Genomic DNA, 23,316 nt, shown 5'->3' with positions numbered 1-23,316 from the left:
AACTATGCTGGCAAATTTAAAGACTATACCCAGTAGGAGGCAGTGGCAAACCACTTCCCTACTGCACCTGGATGTGTCCATAGAGTTGGTGACATTGAATCACATTGTCCTGGATGGTTTTCTCCCTTCCATCAACCTTCTGTTTTTCCTACTACATCAATATTCTGATGCACTTAAGAGATTCTTTCACAATTGTATTTGGAGGATTGGGGAAGAGCTGCTATGAGAAAGTAAAAAGACAGAAGACATATCAGAGCAAGAAAGGTTAGGAATCCTTAGGAATGGCTTTGAAGGTACAGAGAACTACAGTTAAAAACAAGTGTGTATATATACACTGTATTTTTCGGATTATAAAACACACTTTTTTTGTCTCCCAGAAGGGGGCGAAAATGTCTGTGTGTCTTATAGACCGAATATTGCCAAAGCCCCACCCATCCACCAGTCATTTTTTGGCCTCAAAAATGCCCTTTTTTCGGGCCTTTTTTCGGCCAATTTCAGGCCTTTGGGGGCCCATTTTTTAGCCTTTTTTCAGCATGTTTTTGAGGCTTTTTTTGGCCCTTTTCTGAGGCTTTTTTTAGCCCGCGGATTATAAGATGCACCTGACTATAAGATGCACCTAAATTTAGAAGAGGAAAACAACAAAAAAAGTTTTTGGCCAGTTTCTGGGGCTTTTTTGGCCCATTTTCAAGGCTTTTTTGGCCCATTTTGGGGGCTTTTTTTGGCCTGTTTTCAAGGTTTTTTTCCCGTTTTCCCTTTAATCTTCTCAATATTCAACTTGAATCAGTATTTTTTTAGAAATGCACTGTTTTATCTTAGAAAATAATATATAAAACAATAAAACAAACAAAATGAAGCAAAACAAAAACATACATTCAACCCTAACAACTATAACAACAACAACAAAAATAGTGTACAATAAAAAAGGGGGGGAAGTGGTCAATTAAATTTAACATGTAGGATCCACCCTGGCTGGGTGCTGAAAGAAAGGAAAAAACAATAAATTCTCCTCCCCTTTTACATATATACGGTATATATAATCAAAGCAATTAATTTCGCCATCTCTGGTAATTCTGTTGATTTCAAAATCCATTCTTCAACGGTCAGCATCTCTTTTCCTTTCCAATGTTTGGCAAGTACAATCCGTGTAGCTGTCAACATGTGAAGGAATAGCACCCCATTGTTTTTCAATTGACTTCTTCATCATACCTAAAAGAAAAGCTTCAGATTTCATTAATATTTGTCTCTTAAATGTTTTTACATTGTCATTCGTATGTTTGGATTCGATACAAGTTGCATTAATTTGAACTGCTCCAAGAGGGTTTTTTTTTCTTCCAGACTCATAAAGATTGAGGGAGCGGCTCGAAGCTCCCATATAACACCTATCCTGCGCAGGCTGCACTGACTTCCGGTTGCCTTCCGGGTGTAATTCAAGGTGTTAGTTCTCACCTTTAAAGTGCTCCATGATTTAGGACCGGGTTACTTACGGGACCGCCTGCTGCTACCGGTGGCCTCCCATCGACCAGTGCGCTCCCACAGAGAGGGTCTCCTCAGGGTGCCGTCGGCCAGACAATGTCAACTGGTGACCCCCAGGGGGAGGGCCTTCTCTGCGGGGGCTGCAGCCCTCTGGAACGAGCTACCCCCAGGGATATGCCAACTCCCTGACCTCTGGGCCTTCCGGCGTGAGTTGAAGACTCTTTTATTTCATCGTGCAGGACTGGCCTAATAGTTTTTTAATGGGGTTTTTTAATAGTTTTTAGAATTTTCAGCCTATTTAAATTGATCTTTTAAATTTGTTTTTAAATTTTATATTTGTTGTTCTTAGTTGGCTGAAAACCGCCCTGAGTCCTTTGGGAGAAGAGCAGTATAGAAATTGAAATAAGAAAGAAAGAAAGAAAGAAAGAAAGAAAGAAAGAAAGAAAGAAAGAAAGAAAGAAAGAAAGAAAGAAAGAAAGAAAGAAAGATGTCTGAAAAAACATAGCTTGCTTTAATGAAATGGAGATAGGTGTTATGCTTCCAAGACACTATCCAGGGTCACTCTGGATAGTGTGATAGATGGAATATAAGTGGAATATAAATAGAATAAGTAAATACATTTTTTCATTCATTTTTGAGCCTCCAACACAGGATGCACTTTATAGTTCCCAGACAGGAAGAAGAAATCCAGTTGCCAGTCCAGAAAAGATTGCCCACTTCTATAGGACACTGCATTTAGAAAGAATGTGTTGTGTCTGCGCCCCCCAAGCCAGGCCTGTTGCTGGAAAGTGACTTGGACAGTGAGGGGGAAGGGCTGTCAGGACTTACCTCGGGAGCACCGGCTTGCCTGGCTCAGCTCCAGGAGCCAGAAACAGGCCAGGTGGAAGAGATAACGAGGCCTCCATCCCCTGACTCTTCCCCCCCACCAGGCCACACCTGCAGAACCAGCTGACAGCAATCAGGCTTGGTTTCATAGGCAGGAGAGGAGGGAACAACAGATGCAAGGGTGGGGCAGGCCTAGGAAGTGCTAAGTCATGGAGCCACACCCCACAGGATATAAAAGGCAGCCAGAGCTGCTGTGTTTCTTTGTAACAGGCAAATCCACTGATTAAGAGCTGAAGTTTGTTTCTGAGTGACTCACCAGCATCGTGGAAGATAGCGGAGGCTCTTGGCAGACGCTGGCTATTCTGCTGCCAGAGCTGATAGTGACGGCTAATTAGGCCATCATTCGGACAGAGGCGAGGGAGGACAGAACAGAATGTGCATGTGTATACTATATAAATAAATAATTATTGGAGTATTTATAAAATCACTTTCAAATCAAGCCAGGCTCGTGCTGATTTATATAGATATCGCCATGCAGTTTCCTTAGTGTCACGCCAAAAAAGTGTGTGCCACTTTTTCTAGCTTTGCGTTTTGATCTTCGAATTTTGCCTACAGATCTGGATTTCTTTGGGGACCCTCAACCAATCTTCTGACTCTGTTTTTGCTTTTTAGATTAGCCAAAATGCTATCAGTTACTTGGGATCTGGTTCTCTGGGCTTGTCTGTACTGTATGTTCTTCAGCACACTCTCTTTTTGCTATTATCCCAGAAGCAATTTTCTCATATCAGAAAAAAAATAATACATTTTTTCATTCATTTTTGAGCCTCCACCACAGGATGCACTTTATAGTTCCCAGACAGGAAGAAGAAATCCAGTTGCCAGTCCAGAAAAGATTGCCCACTTCTATAGGACACTGCATTTAGAAAGAATGTGTTGTGTCTGCGCCCCCCAAGCCAGGCCTGCTGCTGGAAAGTGACTTGGACAGTGAGGGGGAAAGGCCGTCAGGACTTACCTCGGGAGCACCGGCTTGCCTGGCTCAGCTCCAGGAGCCAGAAACAGGCCAGGTGGAAGAGATAACGAGGCCTCCATCCCCTGACTCTTCCCCCCCACCAGGCCACACCTGCAGAACCAGCTGACAGCAATCAGGCTTGGTTTCGTAGGCAGGAGAGGAGGGAACAACAGAAGCAAGGGTGGGGCAGGCCTAGGAAGTGCTGAGTCATAGAGCCACACCCCGCAGGATATAAAAGGCAGCCAGAGCTGCTGTGTCTCTTTGTAACAGGCAAATCCACTGATTAAGAGCTGAAGTTTGTTTCTTGGTGACCAGCGTCGTGGAAGATAGCGGAGGCTCTTGGCATACGCTGGCTATTCTGCTGCCAGAGCTGATAGTGACGGCTAATGAAGCCATCATTCGGACAAAGGCGTGGGAGGACAGAACAGAATGTGCATGTGTATACTATATAAATAAATAATTATTGGAGTATTTATAAAATCACTTTCAAATCAAGCCAGGCTCGTGCTGATTTATATAGATATCGCCATGCAGTTTTCTTAGTGTCACGCCAAAAAAGTGTGTGCCACTTTTTCTAGCTTTGCGTTTTGATCTTCGAATTTTGCCTACAGATCTGGATTTCTTTGGGGACCCTCAACCAATCTTCTGACTCTGTTTTTGCTTTTTAGATTAGCCAAAATGCTATCAGTTACTTGGGATCTGGTTCTCTGGGCTTGTCTGTACTGTATGTTCTTCAGCACACTCTCTTTTTGCTATTATCCCAGAAGCAATTTTCTCATATCAGAAAAAAAATAATACATTTTTGTCGGTCTGAATTTAGCCATTTGCTTGCCTGTTCTTTAAATTGTTTGATCTTTCAAGAATAGCCATATGGGGAGGAGACGGAGCGAGAGAAAGAACCACAATAAGCAGAAATTTCCTTTCTCCTCCTGTGGCTTGTCGGAATTGCCTTCTTTCATTGTTTCCAACAGGAGAATAAGGATTTCCTTTTATTTCAAACAGCAGGCACAAGCGTGAACTGATTCCATTAAAGAACATAGAAAGCCCCTTCCCTCATACCAGTTAAATCTCCTTTTCAGCTGGATAACTGCTATTTGTAAAATAAATGTCAATGAACTGAAAAACGAATGACACAATGCCATCACGTGCGGTTTGATTCCTTTGAGCCATTTGCAAAACATTGGTACAACTCCGTCTTTCAAAGCAGGATGGGCATGCTTATATTTACAGCTAATTTTCATAAAATTAGTAGAGCCAGTGCTCCAAGGGCAGACCTTCAAAATTTGCGGTATCCGACTTGTCCTCATAAAATCTATTCTCAAATCTGTTAACTCTTGACAGCAGTGTAACTCTTTGATATATCAGTTTATAACTCTGTATTTCATTGTCACAGGTACATTTGTCATGCAAGTCACTGCAACAGATGCCGATGACCCTACATATGGGAACAGCGCTCGAATTGTCTACAGTATTCTCCAGGGACAGCCATATTTTTCTGTTGAGTCTGAGTCAGGTCAGAGGACTTTAATCTGTCATACTCCCATAACCTCCGTAATTTAAAATGACTTGTTAAGTCAAGCTAGGATGTCATTAGGCAAACTCTTCAAAGAAATCCATTTGACTCTATGCAGGCTTTGCGAGTTCCAACAGAGCAATACATCTATAAGCACGATACAGTTTTTTAATCGGAATAATCTTAACATAATAAGCAGAACTTAGCCTGGATGCAAATCCATTTAGCAAACATTGGGTATGTAGATGCTTCCATTAAAGCTGTGCTTAGCACAGTCATTTGACTTTGAATGTGGGAGGGGAAAAAAGAAAGAAAAGGAATTATATGCAGGAAAAAGATCTTGCTAATCGAAAGTCTTTTTAAAAATGGAACTACACTTACCAAATTTTTCCTCCTATTTAGTTTGCAGCCTACTTCAGCTTTAATAACAAACTTTTCCTCATATATTCAAAATGGCTTTGTGGCACTCCCTCCTTCAATTTTTCCCTAAAACAACCTTGTGAGCTAGATGGTGACAATGACTGATTGAAAGTCACCTAGTGCTTTCCCATCATTTAACAAGGATTTCGGACTGGGTCTGCCTCGTTCTAGATCAATATTGCAGCACATTAGCTCATATGGAAGAAATGAGAGAGAGACAGAAACCTGCTAAAATTCATATTAGAATATGGGTATTTTTTTTTTCATTTCGAAGTACCTGAGTTACCCTATTAAAGAGAAGGTGCATCAAAGCATTAAGTATAGAAATTATTGAAATCATTTCCGGACATATTTGGTACACTGTAGATACAGTCATCATAAGATTAAGCATAGCTGTTGGTCCAGCAATTCACAACTGGCTCATACTGGGAAGTATAAAGGACAGGCATATCTTTGTCGCCATCTCCATCTCTGTCTAATCTCTATCTAATTTCTATCTCTGTATCTCTATCTAACTATTTATCTCACCTTAGAGGCACTGCATTCTGACTTCTGAAGTATTACATAGAACAGGGGTGTCAAACTCAAGGCCTGGGGCCCAGATCTGGCCTGCGGATTGCTTAATTCTGGCCCATGGGGCTACCCTAGAAACAGCAAAAGACTGGCCCATGGTGCCTCTGCCAGCAAAAATGGAGCTCAGGAGAACCGTGTGCGGCCCTCCCAGGCTCTATTTTCAGCTGCAATGGTTTCCTGCTGCCCTCTGCCAATGAAAACAGAGCTCGGGGGGCCCCTCGAGCTCCGTTTTCATTGGCAGAGGGTGGCAGGAAGCTGTTGCAGCTTAAAATGGAGCTCTGGAGACCATTTTTGCTGGCAGAGCTCTTGGGCCACCACAGACACGAGTGATGTCAAGCTGGCCATGCCTACTCTGGCCACGCCCACCACGGCCCCCGAGGTCAAACACAACCTTGATGCAGCCCTCAATGAAATCAAGTTTGACACCCCTGACTTAGAATAACATATTTTTAAAAAATCTTTTTTTTCTTTCATTCCTAGGTATCATCAAAACAGCTTTGCTGAACATGGATCGAGAAAACCGGGAGCAGTACCAAGTAGTCATCCAAGCCAAGGATATGGGAGGCCAGATGGGCGGATTATCAGGAACCACCACGGTGAACATCACATTGACTGATGTCAATGACAATCCACCCCGCTTCCCCCAGAGTATGGGAAAAATACTTTTTTTTCCTTATTTAGTTGCATCCATAGAACATTTTGGCAATCAAATGATAGGAACTTTATGTACAAGTAGATACATGGAAAAGTCAATGGAACTAGCTGAGCGGAAAGGAATGGCTTTGTACAATTTACTGTCAACATTAAGCTACAGATCTCTGCAAGCACCAAAAAAAAAAAAAGGAAATTTAGACCTTATGATTGGCAACATATCGTTAAAATGTTAAGTAACTAGCTACCCTAATGTAGAATTTTATTCCCTCTTTGCATTGTAGGAAAGCTGTTCCCTACTTTTTTCTTCTATTTTTCAGTTTATTTCTGTTTTCTTTTTTTAAAAAAATAATAACTTTCTATTTTTCTTGTAATTCAAGGCATAGATTAGTTCACATCTTAACTACTGGCAATTACTTATAAGAGTTTTCTTTTCAGCTATTCTGGTGTTGTAATGTACCATTTTAAAGGATCAAAAGAAATCACTTAGGAACCAATTCAGATATAACAGGGAAAATTAGTCCAATTGTTAATCTACGTCTACATCATTTATTTTTGTCTTCCTTTTTCACTAGTTAAATCACCTACATAAGATGCATTTTTGGGGCTCTTATTTTTGCCAAATGCTGTGAAAATCGCACACAGATCCATCAGTAATAGATCACTTACCCATTTGGGAGAAGGTTGGATTAGAATCCTTTGGCCTGACATATTTGCTTTCCAGAGGCAAGGAATTCTCCATGCATTGCAAAGCACTACTCCCCAAGTAGGCATTGTCAAGTTCTTTTTTCTACAAGAGAAAAAAAAAAATTCAGGAGAGAAAAGTATGAGAAATGAATTTATGTTTTCTTTCCCCCCCACCCCGCTGAAGAAATATTCATAATATAGGGCAAATATCAGCCTGTGGGTATGGGGAACAGGAAATTCCTGTTGACATGAGCTCTTTATAATGTGAGATGCTCTGATAATGCTCCAAGCTTTGCAGATACTGTAAAACAACAATACAGAGGCACAATAACAAAACCCCATCAAAGTATCTGTGAGTCATTCGCAGCGCAGCACATCAGAAGGTGGCCTTTGGTGGTGCTCAGTTTTGGATTACTGAAATGTATTGCATGTTTTTATTTGATATCATAAATATTTCTAGTTTCTTCTTGGGGTGAAAATGGCTTCTTATGTTGGGCTAAGAACAAAGCAAAGAAAAGAGAACAGTTTGGCACAGGATGAAATTGGCTTTAAAGAGAAGATAATAGCTATAGATAAAACACTCAGCCCTGTTGGACTGTGCACACTTCTCTATCCTGAAAGGTTTGGTCACCTAATGGTTTCTGAATATTTGGCTGTCTGGCAAGCTTGTGAAAAATAAATGAAGTTAAAACAGTTCCTTTAGGTATAAAGAACATAATATCCTCAGACTGAAAGAATAAATTGAGCCAGATTTGGATTTCTTCTTTGTGTCACTGATTCATGCTAAATTAGTAGATGTAGTACCACTTTCCTGCCAGAAGTAGTGCTGTCGAGTGGCAGGATTCAAAAGCAAGAGCTGTCTCTTTAATCTGTAGCTTCCTCTTTAATCTGTAGCTGCCACTAAATTGCTCAGAGTAAAGTACCATGTATCATATTCACCAGTTTGACAATCCTCATGCATCATACGACTGCAATTAAAGAATTCTTCAGCCAGTTTTATTTATAGAAACCCCACATTTTAATGCTTGTGCATTTTTTCGGTTTGCATAACCAATCATGGAGCTTGCTTGGCTGAGAGATAATGGTGAGAGGAAAGACCCTTTTGTCTTAGATCACATGACGTGCATGAGGATGATCCTAGATTTGATCCCCAACCCCCTTAAATAGATAGAGGAAAGATAGTTCAGTCTGAAGAGCCACCTGGAAGAGAGAAACAATTATGGTGAGTTATTTGTATGGTGAAGATTTATTTAGATGCAAACAAATCTGTAGCCATTTGAGGTTAAGACTAATAATGTCTAGTTAATTATATGGGTTAATGGCATACAATATTCATGTAATACTAAATCCCAGCCATGCCTAATTCTTTGAAGCCTGTGGTGTGAACCAGGCCACTGATTTGCAGGAAGAAAGTCTTCCCTATTTTTAAAGGAGCTGCAATCTAGTAGTAACTATAGATGTGTATACAGGCAGATAACAGGTATAACAAGAAAATGTGTTGAAAAATGCTGAAATAATGTAATTTTATCATATTTTATTTATCTATATATTACATTATTGTATTTTATTCCAATTTCACTTTAAACCGTATTTTATTCCAATTTCATTTTAAATTGCATTTTATCCAATTCCATTTTAAATTGTTTTTATCAGATTTTAGTAATAATGTGTGTCTGGAACGCTGCACTTTGATATGGCCCAAGGGCTAATCAATAAAGTAAAGTAAACTAAGCTGAAATAATGTTAACTGTGTCTGATGGAATTTTCCATCTCTACCTCTAGGTGCCTATCAATTCAAAATAGGAGAATCTGCACCCCTTAATTCACCAATTGGACGGATAAAGGCTAATGATGCAGATGTGGGTCCAAATGCTGAGATGGAATATAACATTCTTGAAGGGGATGGCTCGGAAATGTTTGGGATTACAACAGACAAGGAAACACAAGAAGGCATTGTAATTGTAAAAAAGGTGTGTATTCTAAGATGCTTCATTCCAGCTTTTATTGTGACCTGGAAAATGAAGTTTTTAAGATGTTCTTAAATAAAAGATCTATTAGATTAAGAAACCAAATAAATAATATAGATATTATTCCTACAGTTGTGTGGTCTCATGCAAGATGTGTAGCAGGGAAAATCCTTAAGTTTTATAGTGCAGTCCTTGTGCATGTTTTGAGTACTTTGGCATGGTCTCTGAAAATATTTTCAGCTAAACCTGATAGAATGATTGTGGATTGTTTCAAAATTCTGCACTTCAGAGGTATGCAAGGAATATCTTTACATTCAGTTATTATATTCATTCTCATCATTTCCGCCCTTTCGCATTTGTTTCGAACACAAAGTAATGTTTAAATAATTCCCAATACATCCTAACTTCATGGGAATGTTGTAGGAAAAAAACAGGTTCTCAGGGATAGATAGAAGTGGGAAAAATTTCAGACTTGATAAAACTAAACATGCATAGACCAAACATGCACACACTCACACACATAAACACACACGCAATCTGCACACAAACAAAATTAAAGAGGCAAAACAAAGTATATTAAAGATAAAAGGGATTTAGCGACTATAGCAGTAAGAGGACTGTACGTCTTATCCAGAAAGATATTTTTAATGTGTCTTCTGGGTAAAATCCCTAATATATAAAAGATCTTTGGTGACAGTTCTAATTCCACAAGGATAAAGTCATCCATTAAACAGAATCTTGTTGAATCAATCAATTAACAATTCAGAGTGCAGCACATTAAAAATAAGTGAACATAAAATACCCTTCTGTATTTAAACAGTTGATGTGTGCAAATACAGAGCTTTATCTGTTCCATAATTTAAAAGTTATTTAAGGGTAAAAAAGAACAAGGATTGCCAGCTGCAGCTCTTTTATTTTGTAAATTTAGCTCTATTAATCTCTACATAAAAGAGAGCAAAACCTTCTTTAGGCTGTAATTACTCAAAACCTCAGGAGAGAAATACAGTATTTTTTTTTCCATACCCCAGATTCACACACTGATTAAAAAAAAAAAGAGGGAAAAACTAAACCCTGAAAGCAATAAATAAATATAACAAGGAGCAGTAGTAGAAAAATGAAAAACCAACTATCATTTCAAGCATTTCATTTAACGGATCATTGATTCGCTTCTAGTCTTTTACTGGCATTTCTCATAAGGGTGGTATACCTTAAAATTTTCACTATAAACTAATTAGATCCCTTCCAGTTATGCACTGAATCTGGAAATCCATATGAGAATGCCAAAGGTAAATTAAAAGCTTGAGTTATAAAGCTGAAGAGCAGAATGCCACCAAGGAAAGAAGAAAAAAAAGAACCTTGAGATGGCTTGATGACAAAACCATAATTTGCATCTGAATACTCAAGTATTTTTTATGGGTGACTTGTTCTTATTTCATTATCATTTAAAACTAATTACACCTTTTATGTCCTTTTGAACAATCACCAAGCCCTTTGGCATTGTACAATATGATACAGAATAAAATTATATTATGGCCTTAAAGTTGACTAGAAAGACCACATTAGTATTATATTTATAATTTCAGCAAGCTTTCAATCCTAATTGAATATTACTGGCATCTGTCCTGGGCGACCTGGTCTATTCTAATTGATTTTAGCTTTTTATATATGTTTTACTCTGTTGTGACTTGTCTAAAGTCTTTTGACTGAGGTGAGTTATAAAAATTGTATCATAAATAAACAATGTTATAAGAAGGTTAATAGATAATAAGCCATGCCTTCCCTGCTAAAGGTATGGCCATGGAATTTCACTGACATATTTTTCAGAGTACCTCTATTGTGGCAGATAACTTCAAGGCCCAGGAGATGCAGCAAATTAATGTGCCCAATATATTTCCACACTGCCCTATCATTTGTTGAATGTCCATAGTGGAGACTCTTCAGAATCCATTCTAGCATTGAAGTCCTCAGCCCTGTGAATTTTTAAACCAATCATAAGACTTCCATTTGTGCTTCATCTGCAGTAACTATTCTTGTGAAAGCTAAATATGGAATATGGTTGCTTGTATGCCAGAGGCCCTGCGGGGCTGTGAATTAGAGTTATTTATTTATTTTATTTATTTTATTTATTTATTTTTCATATTTATATACAGCCCTATCTCCCTAAGGACTCAGGGCGGTTCACAGGCAATTAAAATACATATAAATACAGATTAAAATTGACGATTAAAAAACTTATTCTATTGCCAAATTATTAAAAACAATATAAATAGTAAAAAACCCTTAAAACCAATAACTTTAAAATCTAATCCAGTCCCGCGCAGATGAATAAGTGTGTTTTAAGCTCGCGACGAAAGGTTCGGAGGTCCGGAAGTTGACGAAGTCCTGGAGGGAGTTCGTTCCAGAGGGTGGAAGCCCCCACAGAGAAGGCCCTTCCCCTGGGTGTCGCCAGACGGCACTGCCTAGCTGACGGCACCCTGAGGAGTCCCTCTCTGTGAGAGCGCACGGGTCGGTGAGAGGTATTTGGTAGCAGTAGGCGGTCCCGTAAATAGCCCGGCCCTATGCCATGGAGCGCTTTAAAGATTGTCACCAACACCTTGAAGCGCACCCGGAAGGCCACAGGTAGCCAGTGCAGTCTGCGCAGGATAGGTGTCACACGGGAGCCACGAGGGGCTCCCTCTATCCAGCCGCATTCTGGACTAACTGGACTAACTCCCTCTATCCAGCCGCATTCTGGACTAACTGAAGCCTCCGGATGCCCCTCAAGGGGAGCCCCATGTAGAGAGCATTGCAGTAATCCAGGCGAGACATCACGAGGGCGTGAGTGACCGTGCATAAGGCATCCCGGTCTAGAAAGGGGCGCAATTGGCGCACTAAGCGAACCTGGTGGAAAGCTCTCCTGGAGACGGCCGTCAAATGATCTTCAAAAGACAGCCGTTCATCCAGGAGAACGCCCAGATTGCGCACCCTCTCCATCGGGGCCAGTGACTCGCCCCCAACAGTCAGCCGAGGACTCAGCTGACTGTACCAGGATGCCGGCATCCACAGCCACTCTGTCTTGGAAGGATTGAGCTTGAGCCTGTTTCTCCCCATCCAGACCCGTACGGCTTCCAAACACCGGGACAGCACTTCGATAGCTTCATTGGGGTGGCCCGGTGTGGAAAAGTACAGCTGGGTGTCATCAGCGTACAGCTGGTACCTCACACCGAAGCCACTGATGATCTCACCCAGCGGCTTCATATAGATGTTGAACAGAAGGGGCGAGAGAATCGACCCCTGTGGCACCCCACAAGTGAGGCGCCTCGGGGCCGACCTCTGCCCCCCTGTCAACACCGTCTGCGACCGGTCGGAGAGATAGGAGGAGAACCACCGATAAACGGTGCCTCCCACTCCCACTCCCTCCAACCGGCGCAGCAGGATACCATGGTCGATGGTATCGAAAGCCGCTGAGAGGTCTAATAGGACCAGGACAGAGGAACAACCCCTATCCCTGGCCCTCCAGAGATCATCCACCAACGCGACCAAAGCCGTCTCCGTGCTGTAGCCGGGCCGGAAACCGGACTGGAACGGGTCTAGATAGACAGTTTCATCCAGGTGCAGGGGAAACTGATATGCCACCATACTCTCTACAACCTTCGCCGCGAAGCGAAGGTTGGAGACCGGACGATAATTACCTAAAACAGCCGGGTCCAGGGAGGGCTTCTTGAGGAGGGGCCTCACCACCACCTCTTTCAAGGCGGCCGGAAAGACTCCCTCCAACAAGGAGGCACTCGTAATCGCCTGGAGCCAGCCTCGTGTCACCTCCTGAGTGGCCAGCACCAGCCAGGAGGGGCACGGGTCCAGTAAACACGTGGTGGCATTCAGCCTACCCAACAACCTGTCCATGTCCTCGGGAGCCACAGGGTCAAACTCATCCCAGAAAATGTCACCAAGACCACCCTCAGACGCCTCATCTGAATCACCGCAATTTTGGTCTAGACCGTCTCGAAGCTGAACGATTTTATCGTATAGATAACCGTTAAACTCCTCAGCACGTCCCTGCAACGGGTCATCCCGCTCCCCCTGGTGAAGGAGGGAACGGGTCACCCGAAACAGGGCGGCTGGGCGGTTATCTGCTGACGCAATGAGGGAGGAGGCGTAGCAACGCCTCGCTTCCCTCAGTGCCACTAGGTAGGTCCTAGTATAGGACCTAACTAGTGTCCGATCAGCCTCTAAACGGCTAGACCTCCAGGAGCTCTCTAGGCGTCTTCTCCGGCGTTTCATCCCCCTCAGCTCCTCGGAGAACCAAGGAGCCGGTTGGGATCTGCGCCGGGTCAGAGGCCGCAGAGGCACGACACGGTCTAAAGCCCCAGCCGCAGCCCGTTGCCAGGCTGCGGCTAGTTCCTCTGCCGTGCCGTGAGCCAGACCCTCAGGAAGTGGCCCAAGCTCCGTCCGGAACCTCTCCGGGTCCATCAGGCGCCTGGGACGGAACCAACGTTGTGGTTCCGTCTCCCTGCGGTGTTGAGTGGCGGTCAGAAAGTCCAGGCGAAGGAGAGAGTGATCTGACCATGACAAAGGTTCTATGACTACATCTCTCAAATCCAGATCCTTCAACCACTGACCAGAGATAAAAATAAGATCCAGAGTGCCACCCCCGATGTGAGTGGGGCCATCCACTACTTGAGTCAGGTCCAAGGCCGTCATGGAAGCCATGAACTCCCGAGCCACTGTCGATGACGAGCCGGCAGATGGCAAGTTAAAGTCCCCCATGACTAAAAGTCTGGGGGTCTCCACTGCCACCCCGGCAAGCACCTCCAGGAGCTCGGGCAGGGCAGCTGTCATGCAGCAAGGAGCCAGGTACGTGACCAGCAAGCCCATCTGACACCTATGACCCCATCTCACAAAGAGGGATTCACACCCGGCGATCTGAGGTACAGTGGTCTCCCTCGGCTCTAGACTCTCTTTAATAGCAACCGCCACCCCCCCCACCCCTACCCTGGGCCCTCGGCTGATGGAATGCACGGAAACCCGGTGGGCACATTTCGACCAGGGGCACGCCCCCTTCAGTGCCCAACCAGGTCTCCTTAATGTTAATGATTTGAATCATAGTTAATCAAGTTAATCAAGTTAATGATTTGAATCAAGTTAATCAAATCAAGTTAATGATTTGAATCATATGCATATACATTTATAAGGTTCATAAATGGGGAAAAAGAGGCATTTAATTACTCTGAAATGAAAGTAGAGCCAAATCCAAAAGTATATCCAATTTTTTTAGACGGTACAAAATGTTGCAGGATCCAGTCTGGGTCAGTTTTTTTGTTGTGATTGGATCCTGCAACATTATTCTTGGACATGTATATTTGTCTTCATTCGGTACAAAGGGTTGTTTACTTTAAAGTCCTTGCTGTCTAAGTTGATGCCCCTGGTATTCAAGATGTGCCAAGAAGACACATGTGCCACTTATTCATTAGATTTGCAAACCATTGAATGTAGGAGCTCACAGCAACTTACAATAATGAAACAAAATACAAAACCAAAACGCAGTACAAATGTTATTTTGATAAAACCAAATGATAAAGCCATGTAGTCACACATACACCCTCTCAAACTTGGATGTCATCCCTCAAATGCCCTGGGGAATAGTCTAGTCTTCACTGCTTTAAAACCAAAGTACAGAGGTCAATCTGACTTCTCCACCCAAACTGAATGTCCCCACCAAGGAACATTGTCTTGGACCCTCATCCATATACCAGAGATATCTCCAAATGGGATCATCATACTGAGATTTATACATACCAATTGGTGAAGTTATGTAGGGCTATAAAGAATTCCAACACTTTGAATAGAACCCAAAAACTGAGTGGAAATCAGTCAGTGGAAGTCAACCTAGCAGCTACTTAATTATATCTGTACTGTGGCTGACGATAGCGATGTTCTGTACCAATTTCAGTTTTCTAGTAAACTTCGGAGCTAGCACCAAGTAGAAGAGATATACTTATTATTTGTTTATTAAATGTGTTACTACAGTTGACTATCCTAATGGTGATGGCAACGGTGATAAGTGATTGGTGCCAGCGGCTTCTGCACACTGCACGAAGTAGGGCACCAAGGATGTATAATTCAGTACATTTGCTTGCCATGGAGATTGGTAGCCTTAATTAAATACCATGTTTTTCGGAGTATAAGATGCACCAGAGTATAAGTTGCAGCTTAGTTTTTGGGGAGGAAAATAAGAGAAAAATGTCTGCCTACCAGGTATTCTTCTGGCTAGCATCCTTAGTCTGGTCAGCTTCAGCACATTAGTTTGCTGGTTTTGACCGCGCGCATGTGGTTTTTATCCCCTACTTTGGGATAAAAACCAGCTTCTAAAGCACAGCTAATCTTTGGAGAGAGAAGCAATGAGAAGAAGCTCGGAAGATCACTTTATTCACTAGCGCCTTGTTAGGGCTGAAAAACAGCTTCTAAAGCACAGCTGAGAGGGAGCAGCAATAAGAAAAGCAGGCAAAGCACGGAGATCCTTCACTCACTCACTCTTGTTAGGACTGAAAAAAGCTGCTATAGCACAGCTGAGAGTTGGAGGGAGCAGGCAAAGTGTGGAAGATCGCTTCACTCGCTAGTGCCTCGTTAGGGCTGAAAAAAAAGCTTCAAAAAAGCTACATTCAGAGTATAAAACACACCCAAATTTTCAGCCTCTTTGGGAAGGGGTAACTATTTCATCAGCCTTATCTTTCTTTCTTAAGCTTAACTCTAACCCTAACAAAGATAAAAAATAGTTGGTTGCTGATGTTTACCTGAATGCATGAGGGTAAGAACTGAGCAATGGATACTTATGCGCATCCCATTCCATCTGCCAATCTTTTAATTCATATTCTTGTACTTTCATTGTTGATTTTTATTGTTTCATTGCTTTGCTTTTGTTATATATTATTGCTTTTGTTATTGTTTATATATATTTTTAATCATTTCTCTTTTCCACTTTAACTGTTGTAAGCTGTTCAGAGTAGCCCCATTGTGAGCTGGGAGGCCAATAAATTTAACAAATAAATAATAAATATTTCTAATGTCTCCACATGCCTGGGCACTTCGGAGATCTAAGGCTAAAGACTAAAAAAGGCTCACGAGTGTTTTTGGCTGATAGAAAAGGCTCCCAAGTGTTATTGTCTGATAAGGAGACATTCAGAGTCAGAGGATGACCTGTCAGCATGTATTTTTTACCAACCTTTTCCAAACCTTAGCACAAACACACAAACATATTTAAAAGTAGCCTTTCAGCCTTCAAATAAGCAAGTTGAACAGGATAACAAACTGAACAAGCAGTGTATAGGATTAATAACGATGTCCCCTCATGGTTACCATAAGAATTACTAAAATAGAATAAAATAGAATAGAATAGAATTTTTTATTGGCCAAGTGTGATTGGACACACAAGGAATTTGTCTTGGTGCATATGCTCTCAGTGTACATAAAAGAAAAAATACGTTCACCAAGAATCATAAGGTACAACACTTAATGATAATCATAGCGTACAAATAAGCAATCAGGAAACAATATCAATATAAATCGTAAGGATACAAGCAACAAAATTACAGTAATACAGTCATAAGTGGAAGGAGATGGGTGATGGGAATGATGAGAAGATTAATAGTAGTGCAGATTTAGTAAATCTGCACTACTATTAATCTTCTCATCATTAATTAATTATTAATTATTAATTAATTACGCATGCCCCTTAATAAATGATTAATTAATTAATTAATTAATTAATTCCAGTGAGGACCTGTATACTGCACGAATCAAAAAGAGGGCTGTGAAAATATTTACAGATCCCCATATCCTGGACATAAACTGTTTCAACTCCTACCCTCAAAACAACACTATAGAGTGTTAATTAATCATTTATTAAGGGGCGTGCATAAGAGCACAAAAGTGCCTACCGGTCCTGTCCTATTGTTCCCTTCATTATATCAAATTAATATAGTTGATGCATATTTTTTTACTTATATATATATATATTTTCTTCAAGATATGTTGTTTTATCTATGACAATTGTTTGTGTATACTATTGTGACAAACAGAAATAAAAATAAATAAATACTTTGACAGTGTTGAGGGAATTATTTGTTTAGCAGAGTGATGGCATTCGGGGAAAAACTATTCTTGTGTCTAGTTGTTCTGGTATGCAGTGCTCTATAGTGTCATTTTGAGGGTAGGAGTTGAAACAGTTTATGTCCAGGATATGAGGGGTCTGTAAATATTTTCACAGCCCTCTTTTTGATTCGTGCAGTATACAGGTCCTCACTGGAAGGCAAGTTGGTAGCAATTGTTTTTCTCCAATTCTAATTATCCTCTGATGTCTGTGTCTGTCTTGTTGGGTTGCAGAACCAAACCAGACAATTATAGAGGTGCAGATAATTCCTCTGTAGAACTGGATCAGTAGCTCCTTGGGTAGTTTGAGTTTTCTGAGTTGGCGCAGAAAAAACATTTTTTGATGACATTTTTGATGTTAGCTGTCCATCTTAGATCTCGCGATATGGTAGAACCTAGAAAGAGGTTTGTTTGTTTTTTAAAGGTTCTTATACATTATCTGAATGCTTAACATAATTAAAGAAGCTGGCAAAATACCTCTTCCTTGAGAAGACATAAGGTGTACATATTATTTTCTAAAAATAAGAGATAACAAATAAATTTGTTATCATATGCAGGAGGTTGTTGTCTAATTACACCTAGTCACACACATATTTCCATTTCCAAAAGCAGTAGGACATTGACATTGACATACTTTGTTCATTCAAAATCAAAATCAAAATCAAAATCAAATAAATAATAATTCAAACAACTTATGCATCTTTATTTACACACTCATTGAATACTCTGAAATGAGGGGTCCTTGGTGCTCTCTGAGCTTGGTTGTTTTCTCGCAGATGTTTCATTGCTTTGCTTTTGTTATATATTATTGCTTTTGTTATTGTTTATATATATTTTTAATCATTTCTCTTTTCCACTTTAACTGTTGTAAGCTGTTCAGAGTAGCCCCATTGTGAGCTGGGAGGCCAATAAATTTAACAAATAAATAATAAATATTTCTAATGTCTCCACATGCCTGGGCACTTCGGAGATCTAAGGCTAAAGACTAAAAAAGGCTCACGAGTGTTTTTGGCTGATAGAAAAGGCTCCCAAGTGTTATTGTCTGATAAGGAGACATTCAGAGTCAGAGGATGACCTGTCAGCATGTATTTTTTACCAACCTTTTCCAAACCTTAGCACAAACACACAAACATATTTAAAAGTAGCCTTTCAGCCTTCAAATAAGCAAGTTGAACAGGATAACAAACTGAACAAGCAGTGTATAGGATTAATAACGATGTCCCCTCATGGTTACCATAAGAATTACTAAAATAGAATAAAATAGAATAGAATAGAATTTTTTATTGGCCAAGTGTGATTGGACACACAAGGAATTTGTCTTGGTGCATATGCTCTCAGTGTACATAAAAGAAAAAATACGTTCACCAAGAATCATAAGGTACAACACTTAATGATAATCATAGCGTACAAATAAGCAATCAGGAAACAATATCAATATAAATCGTAAGGATACAAGCAACAAAATTACAGTAATACAGTCATAAGTGGAAGGAGATGGGTGATGGGAATGATGAGAAGATTAATAGTAGTGCAGATTTAGTAAATCTGCACTACTATTAATCTTCTCATCATTAATTAATTATTAATTATTAATTAATTACGCATGCCCCTTAATAAATGATTAATTAATTAATTAATTAATTAATTCCAGTGAGGACCTGTATACTGCACGAATCAAAAAGAGGGCTGTGAAAATATTTACAGATCCCCATATCCTGGACATAAACTGTTTCAACTCCTACCCTCAAAACAACACTATAGAGTGTTAATTAATCATTTATTAAGGGGCGTGCATAAGAGCACAAAAGTGCCTACCGTTCCTGTCCTATTGTTCCCTTCATTATATCAAATTAATATAGTTGATGCATATTTTTTTACTTATATATATATATATTTTCTTCAAGATATGTTGTTTTATCTATGACAATTGTTTGTGTATACTATTGTGACAAACAGAAATAAAAATAAATAAATACTTTGACAGTGTTGAGGGAATTATTTGTTTAGCAGAGTGATGGCATTCGGGGAAAAACTATTCTTGTGTCTAGTTGTTCTGGTATGCAGTGCTCTATAGTGTCATTTTGAGGGTAGGAGTTGAAACAGTTTATGTCCAGGATATGAGGGGTCTGTAAATATTTTCACAGCCCTCTTTTTGATTCGTGCAGTATACAGGTCCTCACTGGAAGGCAAGTTGGTAGCAATTGTTTTTCTCCAATTCTAATTATCCTCTGATGTCTATGTCTGTCTTGTTGGGTTGCAGAACCAAACCAGACAATTATAGAGGTGCAGATAATTCCTCTGTAGAACTGGATCAGTAGCTCCTTGGGTAGTTTGAGTTTTCTGAGTTGGCGCAGAAAAAACATTTTTTGATGACATTTTTGATGTTAGCTGTCCATCTTAGATCTTGCGATATGGTAGAACCTAGAAAGAGGTTTGTTTGTTTTTTAAAGGTTCTTGTACATTATCTGAATGCTTAACATAATTAAAGAAGCTGGCAAAATACCTCTTCCTTGAGAAGACATAAGGTGTACATATTATTTTCTAAAAATAAGAGATAACAAATAAATTTGTTATCATATGCAGGAGGTTGTTGTCTAATTACACCTAGTCACACACATATTTCCATTTCCAAAAGCAGTAGGACATTGACATTGACATACTTTGTTCATTCAAAATCAAAATCAAAATCAAAATCAAATAAATAATAATTCAAACAACTTATGCATCTTTATTTACACACTCATTGAATACTCTGAAATGAGGGGTCCTTGGTGCTCTCTGAGCTTGGTTGTTTTCTCGCAGATGTTTCATTACCAAAATTAGGTAACATCATTAGTGTACTGATGATGTTACCTAGTTTGGGTAATGAAATGTCTGCGAGAAAACAACCAAGCTCAGAGAGCACCAAGGACCCTTCATTTCAACCCTGAGCTACAATTATTCTCTTTTATCAGTATCACTGAACAGATAAAGTTCACTGATGAGAAACATAAAGACTTTTAGTCATTAAAAAGTTTGCCTGTAATACATCTGTTTACCAAAATCTGCTGAAACTTACCGTATATGGCAACCTCCTTGGTTCCTGGTTTTCTACTTTGATTCTCTCCTGCACTCTAAGTATAAAACTCAAAATAGTGCTTTTCACTGATAGTACTATAACGATTATCTACTACCAAGCAGACGGGTCATCCACAAACCTAGCTGATGCCATTAAGGCTGATGCACAATAATCTTTTGGACAGCAAAAGTCATTAAGGCAAATTCCTTCAGCTCCTTCTAGAAACATTAATTCACCATCAGCACTTGTTAGTAAGCAATCACATGATGGTTATCATTTTGCTTGCTGATAGCATTTCTGCTGCACCAATTTACTGACTATTACACTTGATTGCTTTTGACTGCACAGTGTACTATTTGGGGGCCTGTGCTTTTAAGGAAAAGAAAGGGCAATTCCAAACCAACGCTATGTTTTCTCATTTGTGAGGGGGATGTTCTGTTATGTCAAGGAAGCTGATAGACTTTTGCAAGCCTGTTTGGGAATGTTCCTTTCAGAAAAGATGGGAAAGTGTGAATTTGAACTCCTCCCAGTGTGTCCTCTTGACCTACTGTAAATTAAGTGCATCAACATCATTCTCTTGACTTAAACAAAGCTGATGCCATTAACACCTTGCTAAAAGTGAAACGGTGTTTGTGCTTCCGATAAGAAGCTGAACCTCTCACTATTTTGCATCATATCCCAGCAGATTCTGGATGCTGAAAATCTTTGCCACAGATAGGATTATAGTTGTCATGAGTAATGGACCATTTTTTTTTGTTTCAAAATCTTAATTCAATAAGGATAGTTTCTCTATTCCAAATGGAGATGTTTTAACAATTAAATATTTTTGCTTATCTAGAGAAGTCAGAGATGAGGAATACCTTTAGAATAGAATGAATAGAATAGAATAGAATAGAATAGAATAGAATAGAATAGAATAGAATAGAATAGAATAGAATAGAATAGTTGTATTGGCCAAGTGGGATTGGACACACAAGGAATTTGTCACCTTTATCTTAAACCAGTTTTCAGAGGGGGTGGGGAGGAATTACAAATGTATTGTAGATGTTTACATATACTTGCACAATTCATGAAATACTGAATAGAATGGAAATAATCAGCCGTGCAGCATGGCCCAGCAGGTCTTCAATTACACCTTTATACTGCTTGCTAGTGATTGCAAAAGCAAGATATTTAAGTCTTAGGCATCTCTTTATTTCCAAATTGAGCCTTTGGACTGCACATCCATCAATTTATAATGACAAAGAGATGGTTGTTAGGGAATGGTCATTAACGTCTTCTTTGACTATAGTCAAAACAAACATTTATGTTTTCCATTATATTCAAGGGATGTTCATTCCGAACTGGACTGTAAAGCTTGAGTTTATTATTATTTATTATTCAGCCTAAACTCATTCATTGCAACTCAATGTTTCTCTAATTGACAAGTCTTTCTGGGTGCTTTCTCAAAATTCTTCTTAACATATACATATATATTTCTCTTCTTAGGCTTTGGATTTTGAAAAGCGGAGACAGTTCACGCTGAAAGTGGAAGCCAGCAATCCTCATGTGGATCCCAGATTCCTCTATCTGGGACCCTTCAAGGACATTACTACTGTCAGAATTCAAGTAGAGGATGTAGATGAACCTCCAATCTTCAGCAGACCAGCTTATATATTAGAAGTAAAGGAAGATGTCCCAATAAATACCGTCATAGGAGCTGTAACAGCCCGGGATCCTGACAGTGCAAAGAACCCCATCAAGTAAGCATACAGACCAGAGGTATCCAATTGGCAAGGGTCAGCTGAGAAGACAGTGGTATGCAAACATGATGAGAACATTGTATTGTAGTAAAGGGGGACCAGAAAGCATATGCCAATGTACACAGATGCTCTGATAAAATGACTTAGTGGACATACAAAAAGTGAACTGGATTCCCCCTCCCCCTTTCAATATATGTGGGGACATAAAGTGAGACAAAACACTAAAGTTTGCAATCACTACGACCATGAGGGTGAACCTGTGGCATGCGTGCCACAGCTGGCACGTGGTGCCCTTTCTGCAGGCATGTGAGCCATCACCCAGCTCAGCTCAGCTCCACTGTGCATGTGCATGCGCCTCCTGCCAGCCAGCTGCTTTTTGGGATGCGCAGGGCAGGGGGAGCATGGGGGGTAGTCCCCCCTGCAGCCTGTTTTTGGGCCCAGGAGGCTGCAAGGAGGCCTACTAGGCCCAAAATGGGGGGTGGGGGTCACCTGCACATGCATGGAGGGGCATGGGAAGCGAGGGGTCATGCGTGCAGGTGCAGGGGGGCGCATTTGATTATTGGTGCTGGCACGCACAAGTGATGTCATGCACGCACACTTTCAGCACACAAAGAGAAAAAGATTAGCCATCACTGCTCTACAGTATTGTAAATGTGCTGTAAAAATGGAAGTTCTTTCCACCTTTCCCTCCCTCCCTCCCTCCCTTCCTTCCTTCCTTCCTTTCTGTGACTTGCCGTCTTGGGAAGCAAATAAGAAATTAAATTATAGGTAGTCCTCGACTTAGGACCACAATTGAGCCCCAAATTTTGGTTGCTAAGTGAGACATGTTAAGCCCCATTTTAGGACCTTTCTTGGCACAGATGTTAGGACAATCGCCGCAGTTGTTAAGTTAGTGAATCTGACTTCCCCATGGACTTTGTTGGTCAGAAGGTCGCAAAAGGGGATGATATGCGCCTGGGACACTCCAACCATCATAAATATGTGACAGTTGCCAAGCGCCTGAATTTTGATCACGTGACCATGAGGATGCTGCAACAGTGCTAAGACAGTCTGTTATTAACACAGCTGTTTGCAATTACTGCAAGTTCTAGTCCCACCAGGCCCAAGGTTGACTCAGCCTTCCTTCCTTTATAAGGTAGGTAAAATGAAGACCCAGATTGTTGGGGGCAATAAGTTGACTTTGTATATAAATATACAAATAGGATGAAGACTATTGCTTAACATAGTGTAAGCCACCCTGAGTCTTCGGAGAAGGGCGGGATATAAATGCAAAT

The 23,316-nt window shown here is 40.5% G+C and overlaps 1 protein-coding gene across 2 annotated transcripts in view; it reads left to right on the top strand.

The window, feature by feature from the left end:
• The window catches only part of LOC131195346 (cadherin-6-like), a 217,118-nt gene that overhangs the window by 169,316 nt on the left and 24,486 nt on the right, over positions 1-23,316 (top strand). For both annotated transcript variants that reach the window (XM_058177171.1, XM_058177170.1), the window contains 4 exons: positions 4,701-4,820; positions 6,294-6,461; positions 8,934-9,121; positions 21,789-22,042. In XM_058177171.1, coding sequence (XP_058033154.1) covers positions 4,701-4,820; positions 6,294-6,461; positions 8,934-9,121; positions 21,789-22,042 — 730 coding nt within the window. The remainder of the gene's footprint in view (positions 1-4,700; positions 4,821-6,293; positions 6,462-8,933; positions 9,122-21,788; positions 22,043-23,316) is intronic.

This window comes from Ahaetulla prasina, chromosome 3 (assembly GCF_028640845.1).
Source record: "Ahaetulla prasina isolate Xishuangbanna chromosome 3, ASM2864084v1, whole genome shotgun sequence".
Lineage (NCBI taxonomy): Eukaryota > Metazoa > Chordata > Lepidosauria > Squamata > Colubridae > Ahaetulla > Ahaetulla prasina.
The sequence above is the reverse complement of the archived record's forward strand: the minus strand, read 5'-3'. Positions and strand labels throughout refer to the sequence as shown.